Raw genomic sequence first — 20,121 nt, forward strand, 5'->3', positions numbered from 1 at the left:
GTCCTGCTCGTCTGAACAGGGTGGTCAGCCCTGCGGAGAAAGTGTGGGTCAATCAATAAAACTGCAGCAGCCGGAAATCCGAAATAAAACGAAGAGTGCGGCAGGTGTTCAGCACGTCAGGCAGCACCTGCGGAAAGAGGAACAGTGTTAATGGTTTAGTTCTGACGAAGGAGCTCGGACCTGAAGTGTTAACAGCTTCTGCTGCCTGACCTGCTGGGCACCCGCTGCACTTTGTTCTTATTTTGTAAAGAGTTTACTTACTTTGCTTTTAATTATTTTCTGATACACCAAAGTGCCTTTAATTTTAAACAAATATAATTTAATTATTTAAAAATATTTGAACTGTTCTGAAAGTAATCTATCTGAGACATTAAAAACATTCAAAAACATTTGTCAGCAGCCAGCTATCAAAAGTATTCAGGTACTCCAGGGGCGGGGCCTTAGTTGTAAAATACATAGGTCATCCTCGCCTCGAGGACCTACCCTGCCTTGTGGGTTGCTTCTTGGGTGTGGAAGGTCAGTTTGCTCAACCTCCATTTCTGTATGGGTGGGTGGGCCGGCGTCACTGCTGGACAACCTGTCCTATTATCCATTTTTCATTGGTTGGTGATTAATGAATCAATATTGATCAGAGCACCAGGGGAAACTTGCACAGTTCTGCCATGTTTAAAGTCATGGTTTCATGTACCATAAGACCATAAGATATAGGAACAGAAATAGGTTAGTCAGCCCATCAAGTCTGCTCCGTCATTCAATTATGGCTGCCATTCAATCATTTTCAACCCATCTTCTCCCCATAACCCTTAACCCCCTTACCAATCAAGAACCTATCAATCTCTGCCTTAAATACACCCAATGACTTGGCCTCCACAGCCGTCTGTGGCAACAAATTCCACAGATTCACCACCTTCTTGCTGAAGAAATTCCTCCACATCTCAGTTTTAAAGGAATGTCCCTTTATTCTGAGGCTGTGCCCTCAGATCCTAGACCCTCCCACTGATGGAAACATCCTCTCCACATCCACTCTATCCAGGCCTTTCAGTATCCGGTAGGTTTCAATGAGATCCCCGCTCATCCTTCTGAACTCCAGCGAGTACAGGCCCAGAGCCATCAAACGCTCCTCATACATTAAGCCTTTCAGCCCTTGAATCATTCTTCTGAACCTCCACTGGACCTTCTCCAGGGCCAGCACATCCTTCCTTGGATATGGGGCCCAAAATTGCTCACAATATTCCAAATGTGGTCTGACCAATGCCTTTATAAAGACTCAGCAGTACATCCTTGCTTTTAAATTCTGGTCCTCTCAAAATAAATGCTAACATTGCACTTGCCTTCCTTACTACTGACTCAACTTGTAGGTTAACCTTTAGGGAATCCTGAACTAGGACTCCCAAATCCCTTTTCACTTCCGATTTCTGAATTTTCTCCCCAGTTAGAAAATAGTCTACGCCTTTATTCTTCCTATCGAAGTGCAGGACCCCACACTTCCCTGCGCTGTATTTCATCTGCCAACCTGTCCAAGTCCTTCTGCACACTCCCTGCTTCCTCAACACTACCTGTTTCTCCACCTATCTTGGTATCGTCTGGAACTGTTGTACATCCAGCCAAGTGTGCAGACGCTATGTCCGTTTAACATCTCATGCAACTTCAGTCCAACTGTGTCTCACTGTCACAGTGATGTGTCAGTTGGATTTTGTGGAAGTTTCTGGAATGGTGTTTGATTAAGAGGCTGCCATTTAACCACTGTTCACACACGGGGATATACTGACAGAGGTGAACATTACAGATGTGGATTTTTCAGAAGTCAGGAGCAAGAAATGTGCAACATTCCTGTCAGCATTCCTGTATCTAAAAACCTCAACGGTGGGTGTGTTTCAAGAACAGTTCATGCAACATTTTGGTATCGTGCCCTGTAAAAGAAACCACCAGGCCCATCCCTAAAGTCAAGCAACTTGAGAAGGGAGGTCCAACAAATATTTAGTAATGCTGTGGAAACACCTCAGATCTTTAAAACGAGCCCAGCTACAACACATATAGGTTGTTAAACTAACATACTAGTGGCATGACTATTACTAACAACAGAAAAAAAACATTTTGATGTATTTCACAACTTCAGGACATTATAAAGTCCTTTAAAGGCAAGTTAGGTACTTTCATGAAGCCAGCTTAATGCTGTACTATACAAATTACAGCAGGGCTTTTCCAAGGTGTCACAGCATCCCTTCACTACCTTTGCAGTCGCCAGGGCTGGTCCACATTCACACGTGACTGTGGTGTGCCGATTCCCTGTTAGAGTAAGCTGGGGTGTAATGAGACATTCACTTATCCCATGGGAAGATGGTGAGATGCCAGACCAGCTTATTCTCAACAGCAAAGCCCCCTCCATGAAAAAGGTTTGACATCCCTGCTGTTCCCACCCCAGTGTTCTTAGAGTGTCTCCTGGCCATTGTATCTCAGTCAGGGAGACAATTTCATTGGAAAAACATCCAAGATCCTGAGTGAGACTCAGGTCTGTCGACGTTGGGGTTGTCCATGAGGGTCCTCACATTATAGGTTGTGAACTTCACATTCACTTCAACAACTTCCAGTTCCCCGGCCCTGACCACTTCACGTTCACCATGGACGTCCAGTCTCTGTACACCTCCATCGCCCATCAGGAAGGCCTTAAGGATCTCCGTTTCTTTCTTGATAACAGACCCAACTAGTTCCCCTCCACCACCACCCTTCTCTGTCTGGCAGAACTGGTACTCACCCTCAACAACTTCTCCTTCGGCTCCTCCCACTTTCTCCAAACTAAAGATGTAGTCATGGGCACTCGCATGGGCCCCAGCTCTGCCTGCCTCTTTGTCGGCTATGTTGGACAGTCCATGTTCCAAGCCTACACTGGTAATGCCCCCCAACTCTTTCTCCGCTACATTGATGACTGCATTGGGGCAGCTTCCTGCACCCGTGTTGAGCTCATCAATTTCATCAACTTTGCCTCCAACTTCCACCTTGCCCTCAGATTCACTTGGTCTGTCTCCGACACCTCTCTCCCCTTGCCAGATCTGTCTTCATCCTGGAGACAGATTAACCACCGACATCTTCTACAAACCCACCAACTCCCACAGTTACCTTGACTACACCTCTTCCCACCCTGTCACTTGTAAGAACACCATCCCCTTCTCCCAGTTTCTCTGCCTCTGCCGCGTCTGTTCCCATGATGAGGCTTTCCGTTCGAGGACATCCGAGATGTCCTCCTTTTTCAGTGACCGGGGTTTCCCTTCCACCACCATCAATGCTGCCCTCACCTGTATCTCCTCCACTTCCTGCACGTCTGCCCTCACCTCCCCCCCACCCCCCATCCCAGACATAACAGGGACAGGGTTCCCCTTGTCCTCACCTACCACCCTACAAGCCTCCGCATCCAACACATCATTCTCCGCAACTTCCGCCACCTCCAACAGGATCCTACCACCAGGCACATCTTCCCCTCACCCCCTCTCTCTGCTTTCTGCAAGGACGGCTCTCTCCGCGACTCCCTTGTCCACTCGTCCCTCCCCACCGATAACCCCCCGGCACTTATCCCTGCAACCGCACCAAGTGCTACACCTGTCCCTACACCTCCTCCCTCACCACCATTCAGGGTCCCAGACAGTCCTTCCAGGTGAGGCAGAGTGAGTCCGAGGGTGTCATTTATTGCATCCGGTGCTCCCGGTGCAGCATCCTGTACGTCGGTGAGACCCGACACAGATTGGGTGACCGCTTCTTCTAGCACTTTTGCTCCGTCCGCTGCAACAGCCAGGACCCGGTGGCCACCCACTTCAGTTCCACATCCCACTCCCATACTGACATGTCTATCCATGGCTCCTCTGCTACCACGTTGAGGCCAGACGTAGTTTGGAGGAACAACACCTCGTATTCCGCCTTGGGAGTCTCCAACCTGATGGCCTCAACATTGATTTCTCCAACTTCTGGTAACCCCTCCTCTTCATTTCCTTCCCCCCACCCCCACCTTGCCTTCCCATTCCCATGGCTCCCTTCCCCCGCCTTGATGACCTGCCCATCTCGTCTCCTCCCCTATCCTTTATTCCATGGTCCACTGCCCTCTTCTGCCAGATTCCTCCTTCTTTAGCCCTTTGGCTCTTCAACCTATCACCTCACAGCTTATTACATCTTCCCCCCTCACCTGAACACACCTCTCCCCTGCCTGCGTGTGCTCCTCCCCCTCCCCCCACCTTCTTATTCTGACTTCTGCCCTCTTCCTTTCCAGTCCTGAAGAAGGGTCTCGGCCCGAAACGTCGACTGTTTATTTCCCTCCGTGGATGCTGCCTGACCTGCTGAGTTCCTCCAGCACTTTGTGTGTATCGCTCCAGATTCCAGCATCTGCAGAATTTCTTGTGTCTTCACATTGAAGGGTACACGTTGCCTCTGTTGGCCGTGAAGGAATTAAAAAATCTGCAAAACAGCGAACTGGAATGAGTCACGGACGGTGGAAGTAGGGTAAAACAAAGATCTTTGTTGTTGCCATGTAGTGGGAGTAATGGAGGCCACCATTTAGTGAAACTGTTCTTACAACCATTGTTTTATCTACTTCCACTATCCTTGACTTGTTCCAGTTCACTGTTTTGGAGATTTTTAATTCCTTCACGGCCAACACCTCTGGGTGGTTTCTTTCATCATGGGATGCCGATTGCACATTGACCACTACATGAACTTGACACAGTGAGGACTTGAGACAGAGGCAAGAGGGTCTGAGACAGCTGGAGACCAGGTTCTGCAGCATGGACCTACACACACACACACACACACACACACAGTGCAGATGGACAGTCATGAAAACAGAGAGTGGTGGGTGCCTGGACCGTGCTGTCAGGGGAAGTGGTGCAAGCAGGTATGATAGAAATGTTTAAGAAACATTTAGACAGACACATGAACAGACAGGGAATTGAGGGATATGGATATGTGCAGGTCGATTCACAGTTTAAATCGGCATCATGGTCAGTACAGAGATTGCGGACTGAAGGGCCTGTTCCTGTGCTGTACTATGTTGTATATGGTAAGATGTCTGTCATCACGTATGTACTCACTCTCAGTGGGCAAGACCACTGACAACTTCACCCACCGACTCCTCATTTCCCTCTCCTCACCCATCCTCTTCTCTCGACACTTACTCTCTGGTCTCTGAGTCTCCTCCTTCAGCATCTCCCTCACCCCCCCCCCCCCCACCCTCCCCCTCTCTTGCACCCGGTTGCTTAGCCTCTTCCTTCCTTCCCTGCACTGAACCCCATTTCCCTTTCAATTGGTCTCTCCACCCCACTCTCTGCCCCCTATCTCTCCTGCCCACCCTCCACCCTGCCCCACTCCCGCACTCACCCTCCAGCCCGAGAATACCACACCAACTACTCTGAGCCCCGTCACTGTCGAGTGGTGTTCCCTCGGCAACCAGAAGATGCTGGATACCAGAACAGGTAAAATTCTAGGACAAGAGTTCAAATCCCACCGCACCATCTGGCAATTTGCAATTCAAGTAATCAAACAAACCTGGAATAGAAAGCTGAAAAATAGCCTAAAAAAACTAAAAAAAAATTATTTAAAAAATTAAGTAAAGGTCCTTCCTCAATTTCTATTTTGCAGCAGAAATTGTACATCCCACAACATCAGGCCACATTTGGGCAGGTCTGTTTGAGATGTGCCGCCCATTCATTCCCTGACTCTGTGTTCTGGATGCTCAATTTGGAGAGATTGTGGAGACACATCAGTGGTAGTAATGTGGTTGATGTGGTTGGGGGGAGGTCACAAAGCCCCAGATCGGGGGGGGGGGGGGGGTCAGTGACCATCAGAGCAAGTAGAACAGTCGGCGCGTGGAATTCCCTTCAGAGATTTCAGGGAGTTGACCTTCCCTGCTCATGAACAGCTGTCAGCAAGCTGGTGGGACCTGCTCGCGAGGCTGGTTCGGCTGAGTATTGGGGCGTGCCTCCTCGCCGTGCTTGGATGGGCGAGGAAGAGAAGCAGCCCTCCCTCCACCTGTAGGCTGGAGATGAGCAGCTGGCTCTCACTGAAGGATGATGGCTGATGGCCAAGATAGCTACAGGTTTTCAACAGGAACCCCAACGCTTACTAGCAAGTATAAAAATGTTTCTTCAGATGAAAAACATGTATGTATCTTTAATCTATTTCCCCCATCCCCTGCCAGTCCTGAACAAATATGCCCAGTGACTTCCAAATTACAAAGAACAGTCAGTACTTCCACAATTGGGTGCATTGCTCACAACTCCATTGCAATTTTTGCTTTTGAAGTTCATCTAAAAATTTGGCTGGCATTAGTAATGGTGACTAGGACTCAGATAGAAGGTCCATCTGAATCTTTCAGGGAAGGAAATATGTTGTCCCCACACAGTCTAGTCTATACGTGTATCTATACTCTTACTAGTGTGTGGTTGGCTCAACGGCCTCTTCAGTTCAGGGACAGTGACAAATAAATAAATGCGGAGCCACTGAAGTCCATATTTCATAAGTATTGATGCATTCACAGACTTTAGAACAGTTATGCACATAATATTGATAAAGAATCTGGATCACTTCAGAGGGACTTTGACACAGAAACATAGCTGGAAAGATACAAAAAAGTCAGACTGCTGACTGCCCAGCTTTTGTGCAGACATTCCAGATCAAACCACACTTCTGACTATACCACGTCGGTGGCCATTCCTGGATGCAGACTAGCTCTAAAACAGGAGTAGGTCTTCATGTCTCCCAGGTCCATTTCACAGTTCATCTGCGTCTTTGCTCCATCTATTGCCTCGATTCTGCAGCCTTTAAAAGTGAATTGTGAAGAGGGATACAGATAGATAACTGAGTGGACAAAGATTTGGCAAATAATGTTTGTAATACTTTCTCGTGTGTATCTAGCATCCCCTTAAATGAATCAATGCTGTTCATTTCAACCACAGCCCATGGTAACACATTCCACATTTTAACCACCCACTAGGTAAAGAATTTCAATGGAATTTTTTTTTGTTGGATTTAAATGATTGTTTCTTTATTCATTGTCCCTACTATTGGTCTTCTCCACATGCTGAAACATCTACTTTATGGAAGAAAAATTTTCATTAAAGACATTGAGCAGGTCACCTCTCACTCAGCCTTGCCCATTGTACATGACTAACTGGAGCAAGTGGCACTAAGTCCTTCCAGAGAATAATCTATTTATAGTACCAACCTTTGGGAATCATCTCCGCACCATCACCAATACAACTATAGTGTTTTTTTTAAGAGAATACTATGGCAAACTATAACAGTCTTCTTTAATCAAGTTCCCACACAAGTTTAGACACTTTTTCTGTTTTCAATTCTCTTTAGAAATTAAAACCAGTCCTTGGGTTTTGCTTTTCAACCAGATGTTTTACTGTGGGGACATGTAATAAGCCTTTTTCCATTAAAAAAAAATCACACAGAAGGATCCAAATTCTTTCATGGCATCCTCCTCCTCTTTAGAGCCAATGAATTACATCTGAAGTGTGATCAACTGTAATGCAGAAAATGCAGCAGGCCAACCACACGGAATCAGTGACCATCTGTTTTCGGATGCTGGTTGAGGGATAAACAGACGGAACGGAAGGAATTCTGCTCATCTCTAAATCAATGTTTTGCATTCACCTGAGGGCGGTTAATATCTCATCTGAAGAGGTTGAGAATGCTAGGTTAAACACCGATGCACCTAGCTACAACCATAGGTTTTTACTTCCATCAGCAACAAGCTGTTTGAATGCTTTGTTCCCATTTTTCACAAAGCAAGACTCACTGTCTGCACAGGTTGAATGACCAGTTAGTGTCGTTGGATGAAACCGACCGAGGGCTTCAGGAAGGAATGGGACCTTACCATCCACCCCAATGACCAGTGTAGTTCGACAGGACCTGTTGTAACATTCCAATTCTAGGAATGACACCAACAACAGTCCAGAGCTTCAGGAGTACTACAATCAATTGATAGCTTAAAATCCAAGGTCTCAGGTGGGGCTTGAACCTGTAATCTGCTCGTTCAGGTGGAGTGATCGCTAGAAGTACCAAATTGGTGTTTTGTCCAGTTTACCCTAATGCCCACCCTATCCCCATACACCATCAACAGCTAACTATTGAGCCTACCATTCATTCAGCCAGAGGGAAGGCAGAAGGTTTGTGTCTCACACGGTAACACTACATTCACTTTTTGGTAAAGAATTTATTTCAGGGCTTTGAAAACAAAACATTTTCTAATTTAATCCACTGCTAGTAAATCTGTCCAAGGTTAGTGAAAGTAAATTGGAATGGCCAAGGGTTCAAACAGCACAAGTCTTGAGATTTTAATTCCAGTTCATTCATACACATAGGATTGATGGTACACCCTCAATGTACAGATTTATTCCTCTCAAACCCTTTTTTTTTTGCCTTGGTAGAACATTTTAAAAACAAATGTTCCATTTACCTATGGAATGCTTCCAGGTTTTACTGGAATTCATTCAGTCAAATAGTTAGCGAGTTCTTCAGGGGCACAAATTAATTTGTTAGGTAAAAAGAAGAGGTGGCACCGAGATGGCTTTGTTCCAGTACACAGCTGAATGAACGTAACCCAGCACTATACTGGCTTTCTGTACTGTTCCCCAGGCTGGCCTGTTACGACCGTGGACCATTTGAAGAACTGGACAACTATGTTAAACCAGTGTTTACATCATCAGTGAACAAACACCAAACCGTCACGCCCTCTGTATGCAGCAGCTATACGAATGAGAGACTAGCACCAGTTAGGGCTTGCAGGCTGGTATCTGGTCAGCTGGATGGGAAATTGCTGTGGGCATAGAACTGTTTGTTTCAGATTTCTCCAGTGACTCCTCTTTACTGGGTCCTGCTCAAGAATACAGGACAACAATTCTGGCCCCAGACTCATAAAAGGTGGAGCTATGTGATCAGATTCTTCACCAAATTTAGCAGGAAACCATCACATACAAGAGACAGTCTGGTTCAAGGAGTCAGCATCAGTCTGAAAACTGGTGAGAAATTTGGATCTGAAGCATCATGGTCCTCATGAACAATGGTACACCCTCAACACAAGGATTGAAGGTACCTCAAAATCTCTGGGGAACTAAGGGTTAAATTGCAAGGCCCAATATGAATATGGAATGTTGCATGTATATATCATAAGTAATATGGCAAATTACTGCAAGAGTGAGTTAAGTCCTCTCTGGGAGGGAGGTGAGGGAGGTGATACTAAAGCAGAGAAAGGAATAGGGAAAGGAAGAACATAACATGCAACATATTTTATAAAGTTTTCCTGACTGAACTCTATCTGGATGTTTTGCCGCTTAATCACCTTTTTTTGGCAGCTACTTTTAAAGAAATTAACAAATAAATGTGAGGTCATCTAACTTATGATAGCACTCCCCAAGTTACACTGGTCCTAACCAACAGCCACAATCAGATTGACAGACAAGGGCAGGAAAAAAAAATAGCAGACTTTCTCTTGGAATCCACTCAGGTTTGGTGAAGCATAATTGTTTTTGGCTTAATCAAGAAAACCGCAATTGAAACATGAGCTGTATTTTTTTGTTAAACAGTTTGAGGAGCTTGTACGTTAGTAAGTTTACTGTTTTGCTGACAGGAATTGACCCTATAAACTCAGGCACGTTCACAAGTTTATGGGAAACAAGGGCCATTCAGTGCTGTAGATAAGACAGGGTTGATTGATTCCAGGATCTTGAGAGGCTGGCACGAGGGTTCTGTTTGGTCTGCTGTGTTCTGTTTCTGCTGTCATTTGAGGCATTAAAACTGCTTTCAAAGATGCAGCAATAGTCAGACCATTACATGAAACATAGGAATTTAATCCATTCCAAACTTCAGCCACGGAAGCCAAAGAAACCTTTGATGTAACCAGTGAGGCCTCCTCGCCCTTTCTGTTCCACTTTGTCCTCCAAAGCTGGGAATACAGCATGGTTCAGAGCCAGGTCAAAGAACAGGGGCTTGCAGGGAATGGGCTGGAAGTCTGGCGGGAACCGCACTAGATTGGCATGTTTGGTGACCAAAGAGGGGTCGATGCGGAATACATCCCAACACTCACTGAGAGGCTGCAAGAAAAAGCAAGTCACAAGGTTACTATTATAGCTCCAACAGCATAGATATCAATAAAATACAGGCTACACCTTGATCTGGAACTAGTGAGACCAACAATCCTGGTGGGCAACACCGAATTACTCAGAATGTCACTTGGATAACAACTAAAATCAGTTTCTTTAAAGTTTCCCCAACTTTTATTTTTCCTGAAGCAGGTACAATTTCAGAGGCATCCACCAGCAGAAATTACTCACACAAGTGCGATTGCCAACGGCACAGCAGGTAGTGCTGCTGCATCACAGCTCCAGCATACTGGGTTCAATCCTGATCCCTGGAGCTGTCTGTGTGGAGCTTGCATGTGCTCCTTGCTACCACATGAATTTCTCCTGGGTGTCTCTGTTTCCTCCCACATTTTAAAGGTGCTGGCTGATGGGTTACTGTAAAATTACTCCTTGTGCAAGTGGATGTGACAGAGAACAAGTTACAGGGAAGTAATTGTGGGGGCAGGGTGGAAATGAGATTGATGGAAGTGCTCTGAGAGCCAGCATAGACTCAATGGGTCAGATGGCTTCCTTCTACGTTGTGAGACATATGAAAATAATTGGTCATCCTTCAGATATCACCATGACGACAACCCAATCTGATCATCAGATATCCACAACAAGCAGCAATTGGAAGTGGGACAGTGGCTTGAACCTTTCTCCTCAACTTTACTCAGGAATAGAACCCAATTGAAAATTCTGAATTGTCATCCAGATTTACAATGATACAGGAGGCCATTTGGCCCATTAGGTCCACATCAACTTCTAACACAGCAAACCCATCAGTTCCACTTTTGTATAGCTTTGCAACTCTAACATGCCCATCAACTCCCCTTTGACTCAACTAGGAACATTTACAGTAGCCAATTAACCTGCCAGTGTGACTTTGGGATGTGGGAGGAAACCAGAGCATCCAGTGGAAACCACCAGCCATGGGCAGAACATGCAGATACCACAGACTGCGCTGAGGCTCTGGAACTGAGACCCAGCAGCATTAACAGCAGTGTCACCGTGCTGCCTGGGCTCTGATCAACAACCTCAGCATTAATCAGAGCATTAATCCGGAGTATGCAAGGCACATATCTGACACATTAATACTGCAAATCAGAATCCAACAGATTGCATATATTTGGCAAAGGAACTATGAAAGGAATTTCTTTTTACAGAACGGGTTTGTATAATCTGATAAACATTGCAGGAAGATGGGGAAAGATTGGGAGTGACTAATTACCTCTTGCAAAGACTGCCAAAAGATAAGTGAGAAACATCTCATTTCCTAAGTGATATTGTATCAACAGGTAATTTGCTGCTACTCTTTACTTGGGCGTTCCTTTCTCAAGTGGCTGCTGCTTCAAGGTCCACCACAGCTCTTAATTTAAATCACATTTTTTTTGGGAAGAACCTCAGTTAACCTTGTATGCTAATGATGAAGTCTTGACCTCACAATCTACCTTACCATAGTCCTTGCACTTTACTATCTACTTGCACTTTCTCTGTAAATGTAACACTATATTCCGCATTCTGTTATTGCTCTTCCCTTGTACTACCTCAATGTACTGATGTTTTGAAAGGATCTGTGTAGATGGTTTACAAAACTTAGTTTTTCCACTGTATGTCAGTACATGTGACAATAATAAACCAATTCCAATTCCTGGTGTATGGTCCACAAAACCAGCAATGCAAGATTCATTACCCAAAAATTCACATCTCCCCCGACGGTTTCAGAGAGTGAAAGTCAAAGCTAAGCTAAAAAGATTTGAATCCCAATAAGCTGATTAATTTGATCCTTGCTATAATGGTGTCAAAATTGCATGCTTGGGCAGTGTGGTGCCTCACATTCCACACAAGACTATTAAATACGTTTTATAAGAGATCCTACCAGATGGATTTCACATAGTCTTGACTGAGTGCACTTAGCCTCTGACAAAGGGAAATGTACATACCTTGGTATAGGGACTGTTGGGCAGTTTTATCTTGTTAAACAAATGTATAAAAGAAAACCAGCTCATTGAACCAGTTGCCACTAGTAAAGCAGAATTCTGGCCTTTCCCCTAGATGAGATTGAAACAAGCTTCACTCCCCATAATTATTCTTACAACCAATTATGAGATTGAACAAAGAATACTTGGAACATATCAAGCAATATGACAGCTACATCATGCAAGTGACTTTTCTACATTAGTGCAGATACCCCACATTCATGCTCACTCACCACATCTGTTAATTATTCCATTTCACGTACTCAATTTCTTTTGAGGGAAACGTTAGAGGGTCTGCTACGATCTTTGTAAGACAGAATCCTACATCATAGCTGTCGTGCTACTCCTTTTTGTTATCTTGGAAATGTTAAGATTGTCTTAAGTTTGTGCCTTCAAAACAAACTTTCGTCCACCAGTGAAAAAAATAAAACCCAATATTAACCATCACCAATGTTGGATTCGACTGTTTTAATTAGTTTTTTTTAAACATATATAGTGTTTAATACACCTCAAGTGGCTGCACAAGGAATGGCCGCTTCCTAGGTTATTGGTTCGTCCATCAGGTGAATGTATTTTCTCATTGGTTGGTTTGGCCACAGGTACCTAATAGGTTTCCTGATTGGACTATTGTTAGCTAAGGAGTATCTCTTATCTCAGGTATAAAAGGTGTCGCTTTGTTAATCTCTCTCTTGCTCTCCTCCCCACTGGCCCGGGCTTTTGTTCCTTTTGTCTCGGCTCATCTCCTAGTAGTAAAACTGGTGCCATGTGCTCTGTGACTGTTTCTTTGTTTTAAACTTTTCCAATAAAACTTTGTGAAGCACCAAGTTATTTTCAACTCATCCCTGGACTCCTGAAAGATCCTGCGGATTCAAAAATAACTGGATCCGACACCAAGGAATTACAATAGAATCCACAAAGTATTCATTTTAAAGTATCAGCTGCCACCCCGTGACTAAATAGATTTTTATCAGTCTTCGATTGGTGCCATACACTATATTTAGTTAATTTTAATAAAATAACAATTTTGTTTTTGCTCATAATTTCAAACCACACGATTAGATTTAAAGAAGTGAAGCAATTTCCTCCTATTGATTTCAAGACATTTCATACTAGCTCAGGGGGGGAAAAAAATGAAAGAAAGCTCCCAGAAATGGTTGGGAATTCCTTACCTTATTGTCTTTGACCTGAAGCTGTGATACCATCTCAGCAACATCCTCAGTGTCTGGGTGGTGTGGAGAATGATAAAGGTATTAGACGTCACAATACTCTCTGACAAGCACCCAGTATTGTAATCACCAGCTACTTAAATATACACAGTGGCATTATTTCAGGCAGTACACATTCCAAAACATCTAGTTATTCCCTCCTAGGTACAGATATTATTAACATTTCAGTCACCCTCTGCTGCTGAGTGTAAATTCCAATCATTCTTCCAGGCACAATTAGATTACTTTCTTCATTATACAGAGAGCCAAGAACTCCATTACTCCTTTCATTACTACACAAAGCCAAGAATGACATTACTTTCTCCAGACAACTCCATCAGTGTTCAGTGCAAACAAAGCTAACTGATATCTATATAGCATCTTTAATGTAGTAAATTATTACGCAGAGATTCATAGAATCAAAGAGGAATTCAAAGAGATACTGACAAGGGAGGGTCTTAAAATATGGAAAGAGACAGGGAATTTTAGCCTGAGTCACAAATTCCAACAGTAGAGCCACGAAACAATTTCAGATGTGCAACGTGCTCGAATTAGAAGAGTGCAGAGAGCAGAGGGTAGAAGAGGCTACAAAGAAAGGGAGGAACAATGTCATGGAAGAATTTAAAAACAAGGTAAGAACTTTAGAAGCGAGATATTGCCAGACTTGGAATTCAGTGCAGATCAGTGAGAACAGGGGTGATGAATGAAACCTAGTGCGAGTAAGGACACTGGCAGCGTACTTTTGAATGAAGAAAGGTTAGAATACAAGAAATAAGAACAGGGTATTCCATCCCTCCCGATTCCCTTAATATTAAAAAAAACATCAATCTCAGCTAGCCATTAAGCCTCTACTGCCCTCTTGGATACAGAATTCTACAGATTCACCCCCACCTGGGGGAAGAATTTCTCCCATCTGAGTCCTGAATGGCCAGTCCCTTATTTTGAGGCTGTCACCCTTGGTTCTAGACACCTAGCCCAGGGAAATATCATCGCTGCATCTACCCCGTCAAGCTCCGTGCGAATTTTGTATGCTTCAATGAGATCAACTTCATTCTTCTCATCTCTAGAGATTACAGCCCCAGTCTGCTGAACCCCTCCTCAAAAGGACAAAACCCACCACTTCAGGAATCAATCTGGTGAACCTACATTGCACTACCTCTATTGTGAGCACGTTGTTCCTTGGGTAGAGTCAAGATCTGTAAATAAAAGGAAACTCAACCTGGCCTGACCTGCTGAGTTCCTCCAGCAGTTTGTTTTTTGATCTATGAATAACATTCCAGGTGCAGGTTTCTCCAGGGCCCTATATAGATTCAGTAAGACATCTTTACTCTAGAACTGAAATTCTCAAGCAATACAGACCCAAATACCATTTGCCCTAACTGCCTACTATACCTACATGCAGATTTGCAGTGATTCATGTATACAGACACGATGGATCCTTTGAACATCAACACCTTTCAACCTCTCACCATTTAAAAAAAACTCTGCTTTTCTTTTGAAGACACAAGAGACAGCAGATGCTGGAATCTGGAGCAACAAACAATCTGCTGGAGGAACTCAAACAGGCCGAGCAGCATCTGTGGAGGGAAACGGAGAGTTGACGTTTTGGGCCAAGACCTTCATCTGGACTGCTTGACCCTAAACACTGACAGTCCATTTCCCTCCACAGATGCTGCGTGATCCGCCAGGTTCCTCCAGTGTCTTGTCCGTTGCTCTGCTTTCCTTTTATTCGACTGAAGTGGATGACCTCACATTCTCCAGAAATGCAAGGCAAGTTCCAGTTCAAAGAGCAACGGAACACTTGAGTCTAAAGCGAGGAATAAATACAGGAAATGCCAGAAAAATTCAACAAGCTAGGCAGTACCTTTGGAGAGAGGTTGGAAATAATCAGTGTAGGACAGCATCTGTGAACAGTGGCTGGAAATACTCAGCAGTCAGGCAGATACTCTGGGTTGAGGCCGGAAATACTCCGATCAGGCAGCATCAGCGGGGATGCTTTTCCATAGGTGAGGGTTTCAGCAGATGAGTTGAGAGGATGATGTTAGGAGGTGGAAGCAGAGGGTCTCGGTAATGGACTGGATGTAGTCAAAAGTTTTACTCTGGCAAGATAGTATGTTACTATTGCAAGCAATCTGCCTTGGCCTCAGATACAAGTCAGGAAGAGGGATGGCCTTGGTAATTAATGAATTGTGCTCATGGTGACAAGGGAAGGCAAAAGAAAAAGTTGGTGATCCTAATATTTAACTGGATGAAATGTCTTATCCAAAGGCCCCCCAGTACTCTCCCCATTAAGTCTAACTAATAACCTCTAACTCTCCAGCATTTACAGAGCCAATAACAGCATTAGCTTCTCCATTACATACAATTACCTCGTACAAATCAGACGAGCTCCATTATCCACAAGGCCAACTTCTCAAACACTTCCAAAACCGACAGAGGCACATCAACTACTGTAAACACAGCTTCAACCAACTCTGTACCCTGCATGCAGTACACTACACGTGGCCTTGCGCATGTACATAACTGTTACTTGCAGCTCCAAAGTGACAATTTTGTTTTAGACGTATTCATCAAACCAAACGCCAACTCAATCGAGTTAACACACTCACCTAAAATAGCAGCTGCCTGTACAGAGTATTTCTCAGCATTGACCCGTGCTGCTAGTTCTTTCACATCAGGGAGATCCTGCACAGAAGCAGCATAGGATTACTTCAGGACGTCCTGACCAATTACTACAATTATCTATTATATTTTTTTAAACAGCAATTTTTCCTCAATTGTTTTATGGCAGTTCTTGCAAACACTTTTTCCACTACAATAGAAATGCTGAACATTTTTATCTGCAACTGTAATTTACAAATATTACTCTTATAACAGATTGAACTGGATTGTACCTTATCACTTGATTCAGATACATGCATTAAGACACGAGCAAAACAAAACCAGCAAATTACTACAAAAGCCTTGACAACTTTGGAGTCACCTATTCAATCATAAAAATATCTCCAGACAAAATAATAAAACAATAGTTTTACATACAGCTCTGGCCCCTGACCAGGGCAATTTCTTATTATTCAGAAGGGTGGTTAAAATGCATCTCAAGTCTAACCCAATGCTAGAAATTGCCTGTGGCCAGTCTTTGTGGATTTGGTGACACTGTACCTGTAAAATACTTGTCAATTTTGTAGTTTGGGTCTGTGCCTCAGAGGTGTATTTAAGGACTCGCTCATATAGAACCAGGGCTTCACTCCACTTTTTCACTAGCACATAGGACTGAGCAATGAAAAAACACCTGCAAAACAGAGAGAGGACATTGAGGCAAAAGCTGAAGAACCTTTCCTCTAACATCACATCACACCATACAGCTCTCAGCAATTCAGAAAATAAACCAATCGAGACAAATCAGTGAACTGATGGCGTCTCACAACATTGCATGGATTCAGTTTCTAGGACAACTATGTCTAGTCAGCCACTGGGAAAAAGCCTTGTATTAACATAGTCTGCACCAGTGCTCTCAAAGTGCTTCATATCCAATTAATTTTAACTACAGTGGATTTCAGTAAGCAAGTGGGTAAACAGACAGTATGGGTTCTGACCTGAAGCTCGAGACATGCAAGCTGTGTAGACTGGTCCGAGCTGCCACTGTTTTCTTCCTTGGTGTCTTGAGACACTCCCAGGGCTTGATAAGATCTACCCCAGGAAGCTATAGGACACCAGGGAGGAGATTGCTGGGGCTTTCATGGAGATTTTTGCATCTTTGTTTGCCACAGGCGAGGTATCCGAAGACTGGAGGATAGCTAATGTTGTTCCCTTTATCAAAAAGGCCATAGGGATAAGCCTGGAAACTACAAGACAGTGAGCCTTGTATCAATAGTAGGGAAATTATTAGGACAAAAAAAACCTAAGGGACAGGACTTTTGTTCACTCGGAAAGACAGGGACCAATGAGGAGTCAATATGGTTTTATGCTGGGGAAATCTTGTCTCACAGATATAATTTGAGTTTTTTTTGAGGGGGTACCCAAGAAAATTGATCAAGGCAGAGCAGTAGACATGGTTTACGTGGACTTTAGAAAGGCTTTTGACCAAGTCCAGCATGGTAGGCTGGTCCAGGAAGCTAGGGCACACGGGATCCAAAGTGTGTTAGTAAACTGGACCCGAAATTGGCTTGGTGATAAGAGGCAGAGGGTAGTGGTGGACAAAGGGTATTTTTCTGACTGGAAGTCTGTAACTAGTGGTGTACTGCAGGGATCGGTACTGGAACCATTGTTATTTGTCATTGATGTATACAACTTGGATGAGAATGTAGATGGACTGATTAGCAAGTTTGCTGACGACACAACTTGGTGTAGTAGATATAGTGGAACATAGATCAGACGGAAAGTTGGGCAGAGTGGTGGCAGATGGAATTTTATCCAGACAAGTGGAAGGTAATGAACTTTGGGATATCAAATACTAATAGGACGTACATAGTAAACAAGCAGGGACTTCAGGAGTGTTGATGCACAGAGGGACATCGGGGTGAAAGTTCACTGCTCTCTGAAAGTGACAACACAGGTGGAGAGGGCAGTGAAGGCAGCAAACAGCATGCTTCACAGGACAAGGCACTAAATACAAGAGTTGGAATATCATGTTGCAGCTGGACAAAACATTGGTCGGGCTACACTTGGTGTATAGTGTACTGCTCTGGTCACCACATTACAGGAAGGATGTGGTAGCACTAGAGTGCAGGGAATGAAGGGCTCCGGTTATAATAGGAGAGATTGGATAGGCTGGGTTTATTCTTACTGGAGTATAGGCCAAGAGGTGACCTTAGAGGTTTATATAATTATGAGAGGCAGAGATAGGGCAGATAGCCAGTCTTTTTCCTTGGGTGGGGGAACTTAAACTACAGGGCATAGGTTTAAGGATAGAGGGGAAAGATGTAAAGGCGTTCTGAGGGGTAGGTTGTTCACACAGCGTGGTGGTTATATGGAATGAGCTGCCGGAGTAAGTGGCCGAGGCAGATACAATTATGGTGTTCAAAGGCATTTGGACAGGTACTTGGATAGGAAAGGAGAGGGATATGGGCTTAACGTGGACAAATGGCATTGGCAGAGATAGGCATCATGATTGGCGTGGACAAGTTGGGCCGAGGGACCAGCTTCTGTGCTGTATAACTACAAGACTATAAATACTAGTAGTCAGCCTGCCAAAAATGAGAGCGAAAACAAATATACATTTCCTAATGAAAACTTATTTTGCATTTGTTGTTCAAAACAAATCTGCTAAACAGGGTGCCCTCCATGGGAATGCCAAAAATAATGCCAGCACACAAATTGCCCATGGCAACTCAGATCATCCAGTGGAGGTTAACTTTTGGCCCATTGTATTTAGTCAAAGCAAGGTCTTGGGAATTTCACAGTTTGCATCTTTATCTGGCAATCACCTGGGTGTGGCTGGGAAACCACAGATTTAGTTCAATTTAATTGCACCTTTGCTCCATGATGTATTTTGAACACCGTTCTTAATGGCCTAACTCAGTGAATTCAGGCAGATACACAAATACACAAGACAAATGGTTAATGCCCAGTTCCACAAGATCCAAGAACATTTTACACTCAGCCCAATACAAACTCAATCACTCTGACAGGAGTATACCATGTTACCCATCACCCATGGAATATATCCCAAGAGAGCCAAGTGCTGGGGAAGGGGGCTACAGGACAGAAAATTGATTGAAAAATGAAGGAAAAGATGCTTAAGGACAGTACAGACCACAAAGAAGAAAACACAAGGTAATTTTCAGTGGATTCAGTGAAACTACTTCTAGGTTCAAAGGAATGTTATTCTGAAGGTGTGAATGAGTTGAAGGCAGGACACGCTTTAATACAAACAAAAAAGCAACCTGTATGCTTATTCAACAAACAGTTAAGTAATGCAAATTGTGTCTCCCACATAATCCAGGGAGTGGACAACATTCACAAATGATGTGGATAAAGGCAACGACCATCACTGACACCTGCCTTCAGGTACAACTAACAGGATTACTTCAATTCTCTCCAAGAAGAAGGGCGTCACCATATGCAGAAAAGGACAGCCCTAGTTTATCAGGCAGTCCCTCAGGATTGAGGATGATTTACTTCCACTCCAGTCTGAGGGGTGCTAGACGCCCATGTGCAAGGGTGGCTGTTACACACCAGCTACCATGCAGTCTTGGTCCAATGGCAGTTTACCCAGCACTGGACAGACCTCGAGGCCATCAAAATCTATGAAGCTGGGTGCTCATTGTTCCCAGTACAGGTCCCCCCTGGATTACAGACACCCAATTTATGGACACCCCATACATATGAACGAGCAATTGAGAAACCAGCAGGATGGATTTGCCGGATGCTGCGGAGCTACAGGCATCTTCTGCCGGATAGGAACAGGGCGTTTCGTGTGCCTTCTCTCCCCAATGCACCCTCCCTCCCTGGAGATGCAACAATCGAGGGCTGGGTCGAGCTGAGCAGACTCGCTCACCGGGTCGGTGAAGCCGGCTGGCGGCCACTCACTCTCCCATCACTGCCGTTTCTGTGATCAGCTCCCACACACTGTTGTTGTTCATTCTCCATTTACAAACAGTTTGGGTTATGAACAGTTCTCAGGAACAGAACCCTGTCGTAACCCGGGGACTGCCTGTGTCAAACTCAAAGGGTTTTATGGGTACAAGTTAGACACCTGATATACAAGTTAGTTATGGCTTTCACCTGGCTGAACAAATTTTGCGGGTACAGCAGCGAAATTCAGTAACTTGATCACTATCAGCCGAAATTCTGGACCATTGACCCAGAGACTCCAGTTTGAATTCCACTGTG

General features: G+C 44.3%; 1 protein-coding gene across 1 annotated transcript in view; it reads right to left on the reverse strand.

Annotated features, from left to right (window-relative positions):
- Nucleotides 1-8,296: 8,296 nt before the first annotated feature.
- The window catches only part of srp68 (signal recognition particle 68), a 58,096-nt gene continuing 46,271 nt past the window's right edge, over nucleotides 8,297-20,121 (reverse strand). Inside the window, exons 13-16 of the mRNA XM_052032758.1 lie at nucleotides 16,450-16,579; nucleotides 15,897-15,972; nucleotides 13,252-13,304; nucleotides 8,297-10,076 (exon numbers count right to left, since the gene is read on the reverse strand). Of these exons, the coding sequence (XP_051888718.1) occupies nucleotides 9,849-10,076; nucleotides 13,252-13,304; nucleotides 15,897-15,972; nucleotides 16,450-16,579 (487 nt within the window). The 3' untranslated portion in view covers nucleotides 8,297-9,848. The remainder of the gene's footprint in view (nucleotides 10,077-13,251; nucleotides 13,305-15,896; nucleotides 15,973-16,449; nucleotides 16,580-20,121) is intronic.

The sequence above is a fragment of the Pristis pectinata genome, chromosome 18 (genome assembly GCF_009764475.1).
Source record: "Pristis pectinata isolate sPriPec2 chromosome 18, sPriPec2.1.pri, whole genome shotgun sequence".
Taxonomy (NCBI): Eukaryota; Metazoa; Chordata; class Chondrichthyes; order Rhinopristiformes; family Pristidae; genus Pristis; species Pristis pectinata.